Below are 11,301 nucleotides of genomic sequence, written 5' to 3'. Positions count from 1 at the left end.
GATCCGGGCCGGCGCTGAGAACGTGGCCCCCAAACCCAGCTTCTTGGCCATGCTGATGATGGAGGTGGACCAGTTTGTCCTCACCGCCCTGACGCCTGACATGCTCTCGGCTGAGGATGCCGAGTCGCCGCCCGATCTGCTGCTCTTCAACATCACCTCTCCCTTCGGCCCTGGCCAGGGCCACATGGTCAGCACAGATGACCGGAGCTTGCCCGTCACCTCCTTCAGCCAGAGGGATGTGAGGGAGCTGCGCATCGCCTACCAGCCGCCCGTGGAGGACTCGGATCGCGAGAGGCTCTTTGAGCTCGAGCTGGAGGTGTTGGACCCCGAGGGTGCTGCCTCGGAGCCCTTCGCCTTCGTGATCGTGGTGAAGCCCATGAACACCCTGGCGCCTGTGGTGACTCGCAACACTGGCCTTGTGCTGTATGAGGGGCAGTCGCGGCCTCTCTCGGGCCCAGGTCCCAGCCCCAACCTGGTGATCAGTGACGAGGATGACCTTGAGCAGGTGCGGGTGAGTGTGGTGGCAGGGCTGAGACATGGCCACCTCACGCTCCTGAACTTCACGGTGGCCGAGCTGGCAGCAGGCTGGGTCATTTACCAGCATGACGGCAGCGAGTCTCCACTCAGTGACAACCTGGTGCTGCGGCTGGAAGATGGTGGCTCTCGCCACCGTGTTGAGTTCCTTTTCCCCATTACCCTGGTGCCCACTGATGACCAGCCACCCCTACTTAATGCTAACACAGGGCTCGCCATGGCTGAGGGTGAAACAGTGCCCATCACCACCCGTGCTCTTAGTGCCACTGACATTGACTCGCAGGATGCCATCCTGCTCTTCATAGTGGAGTCTGGCCCCACTGCTGGGCAACTCCTCCTCCGTCAAGCACAGCCACCTCCTGGCTGGGAAGAGGAGGAAGAAGATGAGCACTTCTCTTGGAGGAGGGTGCCAGGTTTAGTGGGGAGCTCTCTCATCTATGAAAAGCCAGTGAGAGAGTGGCTGCAACAGGACATTGTGGAAGGGCGTCTCTATTACCACCACTTCGGGCCTCACAGCCCTGGCCCTGGGGTTGTATTGGACCAGTTTGTCTTTAGAGTCCAGGATGACAATGACCCACCCAACCGGTCGGGACCACAGACTTTTGTGATCCGGGTACATCCCATAGACAGATTAGCCCCAGAGCTACATAGTAGCAGCAGCCTGCACTTAATAGTTGCAGAACAGCAGGTGACCCCCCTGCGGAGGAAACATTTGTGTTACACTGATCAGGATTCAGGGGACCGTGAACTCCGCTACACGATAATCCAGCCCCCAACTGACACTGACACCAACCACCCTCCTGATGTGTATGGAGCCCGCCTTGGATCCCTCGTGCTGACCGAGGATCACTCTGTGGAAGTGTCCCACTTCACCCAAGCCCAGATTAATCATCACAAGATCTCGTACCGCCCTCCACAGGAAGAACTGGGGGTGGCTCCTCATTTGATTCAGTTCCAGTACCAAGTACAAGATGCGGCTGGCAATGCAGCCAAGGGGACTTTCACCATCTATCTGCAGCCTGTGGACAACCAGCCTCCTGAAATCACTAATACTGGCTTCACTTTGCCTGAGGGAGGCAGCCATGTCCTTAGTCCAGCTGAGCTGGATGCCAGTGACACAGACACTGAACTTGCCCATCTGAGATTTATCCTGACCCAGGCTCCTCGGTATGGCCAGTTGCAGCTTTCTGGGTACAGTCTGGTTCCAGGAGGTGTCTTCGGCCTGGAGGATATCAGACAAGGGAGGGTGGTGTATGTGCACAGTGGAGCTGAGACCAGCAGTGATAACTGCAGGCTTGATGTGAGTGATGGGGTTCATTTTGTGCCCATCACACTGAAAATGAATGTGCACCCAGTTGATGATGAGGTTCCTACACTACGATTGCCCCCAGGCACACTTGGTTCCTATCTAGATGTGCTGGAGAATGGTGCTGCTGAAATCACTGCTAATGTCATTCAGGGTACAGATGAGGATACAGATGACTTAATGTTGACCTTCATTGTAGAGGATCCTCCTCAGCATGGGAGCATCCTGGTTCAAGGAGTGCCTGCAGAGAGATTTTCCCAGAGAGATCTGCTGGATGGTGCTGTGGTATATGCTCACACTGGTGGCGAAATAGGCCTTCTGCCCAAAGAAGATACTTTCAACCTTACCTTGTCTGACCTGTCTGAGAAGTGGAGCGTCAGGGGCAATATTGTCCAAGGAGTTTCAGTCTTGGTGACCATTCTTCCTGTTGACAGTCAAGCCCCAGAGGTTTTTCTGGGAGAGCAGTTCATGGTGACGGAAGGTGACAAGCGGGTCATTACTCCTGCTCACCTCAGGGCTGAAGATATGGATACTCCTAGTGATGATATACTCTGCACAATTGTTGCTCAGCCCGCATCTGGGTATGTGGAGAACATTTCTCCAGCACCAGGATCTGAAAAATCCAGGGCAGGTGTAGCTATAAGTGCTTTTACCTTGAAAGACCTCCGCCAAAGGCATATTTTTTATGTCCAAAGTATACATAAGGGTGTAGAGCCTGTTGAAGACAGATTTGCTTTCCGCTGTTCTGATGGCATTAACTTTTCCCAGAGGCACTTTTTCCCCATTGTTATTATGCCAATCAATGATGAAGAGCCTGAAGTCTTTGTGCGAGAATTTGTTGTGATGGAAGGCATGAGCCTGGTTATTGACACTCCTATCCTCAACGCAGTTGATGCAGACGTACCTGCTGATGAGTTAATGTTCACAATCACTAGGCTTCCCAGGCATGGCCACATTGTGAACCAGCTGGTCAATGGTACTGTCCTCGTGGAAAGCTTCACCTTCGATCAGATAACAGAGAGCTCCAACATACTCTACGAACATGATGACTCTGAAACAAAGGAGGACAGTTTTGAGGTGAAACTCACGGATGGTAAACATACTGTTAGGAAAATGGTACTCATCATGGTAATTCCTGTCGATGATGAAACACCCAGAATGGCCATCAATGATGGTTTGGAGATAGAAATAGGGGAAACTAGAACTATTCATAACAGAATATTGAAGGCTACTGATCTCGATTCCGAAGACAAAACCTTGACATACATTATAAGATACGGGCCAGGACAAGGCCTATTGCAGAGAATAAAGCCTTCAGGTAGATTTGAGAATATCACCCTGGGAATGAACTTCACCCAAGATGAAGTGGATAGAAACTCGATTCGATATGTGCATTTTGGCCAAGAAGGAGTTCGTGATCTTATCAAGTTTGATGTGACAGATGGAATAAATCCTCTCATTGACCGCTACTTTTATGTGACAATAGGTAGCATTGATATTGTCTTCCCAGATGTCATCAGCAAAGGAGTTTCTTTGAAGGAAGGAGGGAAGGTAACCCTTACTACTGATTTGCTTAGTACCAGTGACCTGAATAGTCCAGATGAGAACTTAGTTTTCACTATTACCAGACCACCTGTTCGTGGTCATCTTGAATGCACGGATCAGCCTGGGGTACCCATCTCCACTTTTACTCAACTCCTATTGGCAGGCAATAAGATCTATTATATTCACACTTCAGAAGATGAGGTGAAAATGGACAGCTTTGAGTTTGAGGTGACTGATGGCTATAACCCTGTGTTTCGTACTTTCAGAATTTCTATCACTGATGTGGACAATAAGAAACCTGTTGTCACAATCCATAACCTGGTGGTGAGTGAAAACGAATACAAACTGATAACCCCATTTGAACTGACAGCAGAAGACAGAGATACACCTGATGCATTGCTAAAATTCATCATAACTCAAATACCAGTTCATGGTCAGATCATGTTCAATAACTCCAAACCAGTCACCACCTTTACTAAACAAGATCTAAATGAAAATCTAATCAGCTACAAACATGATGGCACAGAATCAGTTGAGGATAGTTTCTCTTTCACTGTCACAGATGGCACTCATACTGATTTCTACGTCTTCCCCAACACTGTGTTTGCAACAAGGAAACCTCAGACTATGAAGATTCGAATAATGGCTGTGGACAACAGTGTACCTCAAGTTGTAATAAATAAGGGTGCTCAGACTCTCCGTATTCTGGCCACAGGTCACATGGGGTTTTTGATTACTAACAAGGTGCTCAAAGTGGAAGACAGGGACAGTTTACATGTTACTCTTAAGCTCAGAATCACAGAGGGTCCACGCCATGGCTTCCTTATCCACCTCGGGAAAGGCAACCATAGCATCACCCAGTTCACCCAAGGTATTACAATACTTAATGCTTTCTTTAGATCACTGTAAATGTTCTTTTTCATGCTAAGCTCTATAATAATTGATGGGAAAAACTTTCCAACAGTGAGCTTATTTATAATGGCTTAATTATTTTTTACATCTGTGTATTACATCTATGACAGCTTTAAAAAAGGAAGTGAGGTCTGCTGGATAAACACTGAATAAAGGAGGTTCTTTGCTTCAGAGAGCTTAGTCCAAATAACTGATTTGGACTTTCTATCGGGGATAGAAGTTTGGATAGCAGAACTGGGTTGCACATCTTTACAGGCTGAATGCTTTCTTTAACCAGTTTTATTTAGAAAATGCTGTGGGAGTGGCCAAGCTATTATTAACTAATGGTCATACCATGGCTAGGGTATCAGTTGCTGTACAGTGTGAGCACACTGAACTGTAAAAGCAAAATAATTTCCCAACCAATGGGGAAATAATATATGATGAATGCATTTGTTGCCTTAATCACACAAATTTTAACCACGAAGTGTTTGTGGTAAATTAAGAGGTAATGTAGATGTTTTAAAATTATTTCAGTGGTACTTACTCTTTACATGGAGCTAAAATATTATGTAGTATAAATAGGGCAAACCCCACATGTTCTATATGTTCTGAAATAGAGCCTCAACAAAAGGCTATGAAGTAATTTTAATGGAAAAGGGAGCATTAGCTATTCTTCAGAGAATTTTCCATGTTACTTTGCAGTGAGTTAATGGCTGGTTAATTAACAATGAAATTAGGTTTTTTGCAGCCTTCTGCAGCTGTGGAATGAGCAGACAGCATAACAGCATTGAGATTCAAAGTTAAAGGGGCCCAACCAGGCTGGGCTAGGTAAATGGTAAGACTGGATATGAACACTTGCAGTTGGCTGTATTTAATTTCACAGAGCCCATGCTGGTACACAGCCATGTTACAGTTGTGGCCGTAGAGATGCTCTTGTCACATATACCAAATCTCTCAAATGGTTGCAGTGCCCTAAGTTTTGCAGTCTTTGTGCAAAAAAGAGGATGACTAAGCCTTGGAGACTACCACAGCTCCTTAAATGTAAAGCTCTGCAGTGAACTGCAGGTAGTGTTGAGAGTATTGTCAGAATAACAGAAACAGAAGAGAAAGGGAGTGAGCAAATAAACAGAATCACCTTTTTTTTGGTGGGTTTTCTCTTACAGTGGAGAATATAGAATTATTGAACAGGTGTTCCTTGAAAGCAGACTGGTGCATAGCACAATTGTATCCATTTATTTTTTAAGGAGGGGTAGCACTGAGGAGAGGTCCATATTCCTTTCTCTCTTGTGCCATGTAGCTAGTCATGCATTTGTTTGATGACCAAAATGAAGTTGTTACGTGACTTTGGCAATCTGACCATGTGGCATGCTCACTGGTCTTCATGCAGGCTTTCTTAATATCCTGGGGTTGCCCAGGCTGAGTAAGAAACATGCAACCCTTAGGAAAAATTGGTTTGAAAGCTAGTGAGGATCCCCAGAAAGTGATGTAACTTCACAGATTCCCTGACAGTACTGGCACAAGCACTCTAATTTGTGTTGGGTTTGTAAGAAATGCACATTTCTTCAATAATTTTGTCTTTTGGCTTCTATAAGTAAATGCCTTCTGAGAATCTGGCATCTCTCTTCTTAACTTCCTGAATGCTTTTTATAATGGTTTGCATTTTATGAAGCAAACATGTAAAATGTCTTCTGAATGCAGGCACAAGCACTTGAGGAGTAAGAGGTGTCTGGGAAGGCTGCATGACAGGCAGAAATCATCAAGCTTACACAGGGGATAATACATCTGCTGAGAGCAGGGAGAGAGAACTTTCTGGAAATCATAGAATAATCTAGGACTAAAAGTCATGGGTGACAGAGTACTAGCTTTTCCTTTCCTTTTTCCTCATATGCCCTCTTATCTGTAGCTGCTTTGGGCATGGGAGAGGTTTTGAGTGACAGGGAGACAAAAATTCTTGGCTGCACCCAGAAGGCTACAGTTTTAGGAAGTAATATGACACAACTCTCTGTATCGTTCACTGTTGTCCCTCACCTTGTGGCCTACTACCATTTATGTGCAAAGCACTGTCAAATTCAGAGTAGTGAATTGAGGTATTTGTTTGCATCCTCTTTACAGCCCCATTAATTGTTGGTCTTTAATTTTCAAACATTTGTGGAAGAGTTTCTTTGGTTACATGTATTTGCTGATAATGCTCTTAACTCGTTTGCCCTAGAAGATATCTGGTTACTTTTGGAACTGAAGATTTTGTGAGGCTCTAGCAAAGGTGCTTCTTGCCTCTTTTTACTCGTGCATCCACCCTAACATCGGAGGAGAACTTGAGTGGTACTTGAGCTCCACTTTAATGCTATTGATTTATAACACTTTTTCTTGTGAAAGGTATCAGGCATGGATTTTTACCAACAGCAGTCTTTCAAAGAAAGTGGCAAAAATTAGTTTCTATGTGTTACATGTTTCTCATCACTATTCAAGGAAACAAAAAACCACAATATAAATAAATATTTGTTTACCTTTTGCATACTATTTGAAAGTTGTACATCAAATTTTTTTCTTGAGTACTGAAGTCTTGTATGTCTACTTTAATTGCATCTGTTTGGGTTCTTAAAAGTAATTGATCACTGTAAATGTCTTCTACAGTACTTTTGAGGTTGAAGAATGACAGAATCAATATCTGAGTGGAAATTACCTCTGTTGAAGAAAATGGACCACTAAAAATATGAAGTAGTTCTGACTGTTGAGCCTATGTTTTAAAATTTACTTTCAGTTCTTTTTGTAAACACAGCTTAAAAGTAAGAGGGCACTGGGGAGGGGGGAGCAAAGGGAGGGAGTTTGGGTAGTATCTGTAAAACCTCAGTGCTGTTAATACTGAAATTCCTCAGTTCTGCTGGAGAGCCTTGACTTCTCTATTGTTGAAGCTAAACTATTTAATGCATGTCAAGTTTTTCTATAAAACATTTTCCTACCTGCAGCATTTAAAATAAAATCTGTTTTTCTTGACTCCTTCCAGCTGATATTGATGATATGAAGATCTGCTATGTTTTACGAGGGGGTGACAATGCCACCAGTGACATTTTTCATTTCATGGTTGAAGATGGTGGTGAGTACTCCTAAGATCTGTGGGTTTGTTCTTTGAAGACAAAGAGTTTAAGTATACTTTGGGAGCTACAGAACATTGAATTTAATTGAGGGAAGTCTATGTTGCGCCCTGGAATATGATTTTTGTTATGGCTTTCCTATATTGTAAACTATTTCTGATGATTACAAAGAGAGGTGTTGATGAAATGGGAATGATGTCTAAAGACCTCAGCCTACTCTAAGCAAGAAAGTGAAATTCTGTGAGTCTACGCAGATACCTGGACTTTCTGTAGTTTTACCTTTGTGTTCCTTGTCCAGGCCCTTTACACATAAAGTCGTTACCTTGAGAAACTTTCTAAATTTTGATTTGCTGTTATTATTGCCTATGTTTGTAAAGGTTCCAGCTATAAAACTATTCATATGAAAATATTATCTCTGATGTACATATTGTGTAGAGTTCACATTTTGCTTCTACCTACTTCCAACCTGGCTGATTCTATGATTCTAACATAACAGAATACTCAATGACTTGTCAAAGATCTTTGTCAGGGGACTGATGTGAATTCTCCTGACTAATATTATTTTGTAGGAATGTCGTGGATGCAAAAGGAAATGATAAAAATAAATTGAGAATTTTGGCATGTACTTATTTGAGGAAAAATATGTAGCCCTTTTTTTGGGTGGTTTGTTTTTAAAGCACAAGGAAAGAACAGTTTAAGGGATAAGCAAAATGCATTAGCAGCCATTTTCTTTTCCATTCAAAGTCTGTACTTAACATGGATATTCCTAAAGTAGATATTCCTCTGTGTGGTAACAGGTGGCTAGATTATGTTACTTTGATACCTTTTTTTAATATGTGGTACATAGCTCTATGAGTAATTGGCAATGAATTTTATTAGTTGATTTAATAATATGCTTCTTAGAAAAAATGCTTCAAGTTAGCTTATTGTCAGATCATGTCTACACAGCTTGTGTTACTGCTTCACAAGAAGCACAGCCAATTAAGGGTATTAAGATTAGTTAACAGGGATTTGGTCTGTCTGTCACAGATTGAACAGTTTTGTCACCATCTACTATTGCTAGGAGTGGGATATTAAAGCATGTTCTCCTGTTCATTGTGCTGGACAAGCACAGAAGAGACAGCACCTTTAGAGACTTTTGAAAATGCATTTGCAAATCTGTGTAACGTCAGAGACTAAGTAGTGAGATAGAAGTTTGTAACACTTGACCTATTTTCCGTAAATGTTTTCTTTTAACTGAGACAGAGGTTAGAGAAACTTAAAGCTAAGTGAAGACAATGGAACATGGGATGCTATATTTTCATAGTACTGCCATGACTTTCTTATGACAGATGTCACCACATGGTGACATTGTTCATGATTTTCAAGTTGTTCTTCTGGTAGGTGAGCAAATAGTCCGTCTTGATATGTTTAAAGGTTTCATGTGATGGCAGTAATTAAAGCTGAAGAAAGTTTACTCTTAGTGAGCTGTTTAACATCAGCTCTTAAAACTGAGTTGTCCCTTGAGAACCCAACATTTGTGAGACTTGCCTCCATGCTATTTAACACTACATAGTGGCAAGTACATAGTTAAAGCACATTGTACTTAATGTATTTGGACTCTATACCAAGATTTTTTCATTCATTGTATAGCTTACCTGCCACATCATCTTCTTGGCAGGGTTGTAACAGCCTGTCAATTGTAACAGCATGCTATTTTTCATATTACAATTATTTATTCTGATAACAAGCTGCTTGCTGATTTTTTTAAAGTCTTTGGAACTTGTGACGTTATTGTCTTGCAGACTACTTATCTAGATGCTAAGATGGTCTTTGCTTTCCTGAAGCTGTTTGTTGACACAGTGAAAAATGAGCTGTGCTGCGTTTCAGAATATTTCTGATTTTCTTCTTGACTGAAGATAGTAAAATTGAATTTAAAACTGATGAAGTTGTGACCAAAGAATTAATAATTGTCTATCTGAAATAACTCAGATTTATTAGCAATGATTTTAGAATCTGTAACAGGTAAAAATTCTGACAATTTATTCTAACTATATTCCCACCCTCCTCGGAGACATCAAAGCCAATGTTTTGCAGCTCAGGTATATTTTGGCAGACTTTCAGTGGTACCAAGACTATTGTTTAGTTCTTTTGATTTTAAGCCAGATCATACTAAGAGACTACACACAAGAGCTGAGTGAAAGATGCTGCACAGGTGATCAACATCCACTGTAGAAAGGCACACTTAAGACTTCTGTCTCCTGTATCAGGAATTTTGCAGTAGTAACAGGTTTGTGCTACCATGCAGTGCCTAATGCTATAAATGAAGTAAGTGGGACTTCACTTTAGCTGAATCATGTCATAGTCCCTAAGTGATCCAGTTCAGATCAAGAGGCGTTTCAAAACATGATTCAGTGAATAAATATGTGCTATATAATTCAGCTAATGTTATTTCAAATAAGTAAAAACTCCTGAAATAAGGCACATCTTGCAACCCTGAGTATTTTATATCTTTCAGTGCTTTCATGCCTCAGTGGGAGGACCCTACAACACCAGTTCTTGCTCTCTTCAAATAACATGTACTAGAAAGTTGATTTTGCCCCAGACCTGTAGTGTTGCCTGTAAAATACTTTTCTTCGTGTCTTGGAATATTTGTTTGTGGTCTGTGAACTGCAAATAGGAGAAGGCCATGAGTTTCTCTAGCTCCATCTTTTGATGGTTGATACTTTCGGGAACAAATGCAGAAGTTCTTTTGTTAGGCTCCTAAATGATGATGGTCTGACTGGGACCTGAGTCTGTTATCTCAGGCAATTGACTGGAGACCAAGTAGAAGGAGTCATCAAACTGCTCTGGGATGAACTTTAATGTGGATCTGGATTTTTTTTAATTTTCTTACATGAGGTAGTATTTACAGTAAGCAAGTCAGGGCAACAGCAGACTAGGTGGGTAAGTGAGGGGAAAAGAGCCAAGTCAGCACTCTGCCAGATCTTGGCTTCTTGCCTACTAAGTTTCTCACAGTGGGAGTGAGTGCCATGCTGCATACCAAATCGTGACCTAGGATCTGAAAGCATGAAATAAGGTACTGGAACAAGGTTGTTTGCTTATTGACCAGGGGAGAAAACTGCACTATAGATGAATGAAGAATAGGTTGGGGATTATGACAAACTTTCTGATTGTAAATAAAGAGAACAGAAATGGGGTCAATATGAAGAGAAAGCAGGGCCCTTTAAGAGGAAAGAAAGCCCTTAGGACTGTAATTCACAAACGAGAGCATAGGCCTGCTATATGCAAAGCAAAATTAGAGGTTTCACTAGAAAGAACTGGTTGAGGTTTAAAGCTCTGAAAGAGTCTTATTTTCACCATCAATTACCTACATACCTACGACTGTGGTGTTTTTCTGGCTTTAACTGGAATTTTTCCTAAGAGTAATTAAAAAGTAAAATTAATTGAACACAATTCTGTTATTTATCAGCACTAAAGGGTTTTTAAAGGTTAAAAAGTGGTTTTATTCTTCACGTACAGGAATTTAGCCTCAAGATGATCTGCTGTAAAGTGTGCGAGCCCATGAACTTCTGTCATACTTACAAGACAGTGCAGTATATCGGATGTTACTGAGTTAGCTGTGTGACATTTTGAAAGAAACTATTGTAGTTCATATTAACAATTACTTTCCATTTTGTTTTGATCTTAAAATGATCATATGGATACCTGTTATTACTGAAAAAGTATTATGAGTCCATTTTAGCAAAACCTTGAAGAAAGTATGGAATTTTGTCTTCCACAAAATGCAAAATGGTCTCTGTTGAATCACTTTTCTCAGAAGTGGCTTCTACATTCCATTTACAAGGCGGAGAAAGAAACTCTTCATAGCAAGTGCAAGCATATGACAGTGGTGAATCCAGATGTTTACATTATTAAATTTTTAATTCAGTGATGAATACTACCAGAAGGCAG

The 11,301-nt window shown here is 41.9% G+C and overlaps 1 protein-coding gene across 1 annotated transcript in view; it reads left to right on the top strand.

The window, feature by feature from the left end:
- Positions 1–7: 7 nt before the first annotated feature.
- The window catches only part of FREM2 (FRAS1 related extracellular matrix protein 2), a gene marked incomplete at its 5' end in the record, with an annotated part of 124,622 nt that continues 113,328 nt past the window's right edge, over positions 8–11,301 (top strand). The window contains 2 exons of the mRNA XM_009076079.1: positions 8–4,256; positions 7,281–7,370. Coding sequence (XP_009074327.1) covers positions 8–4,256; positions 7,281–7,370 — 4,339 coding nt within the window. The remainder of the gene's footprint in view (positions 4,257–7,280; positions 7,371–11,301) is intronic.

This window comes from Acanthisitta chloris, unplaced genomic scaffold (assembly GCF_000695815.1).
Source record: "Acanthisitta chloris isolate BGI_N310 unplaced genomic scaffold, ASM69581v1 scaffold3816, whole genome shotgun sequence".
Lineage (NCBI taxonomy): Eukaryota > Metazoa > Chordata > Aves > Passeriformes > Acanthisittidae > Acanthisitta > Acanthisitta chloris.
Note: the sequence above shows the minus strand (reverse complement) of the source record. Positions and strands in the feature narration are given on the sequence as shown.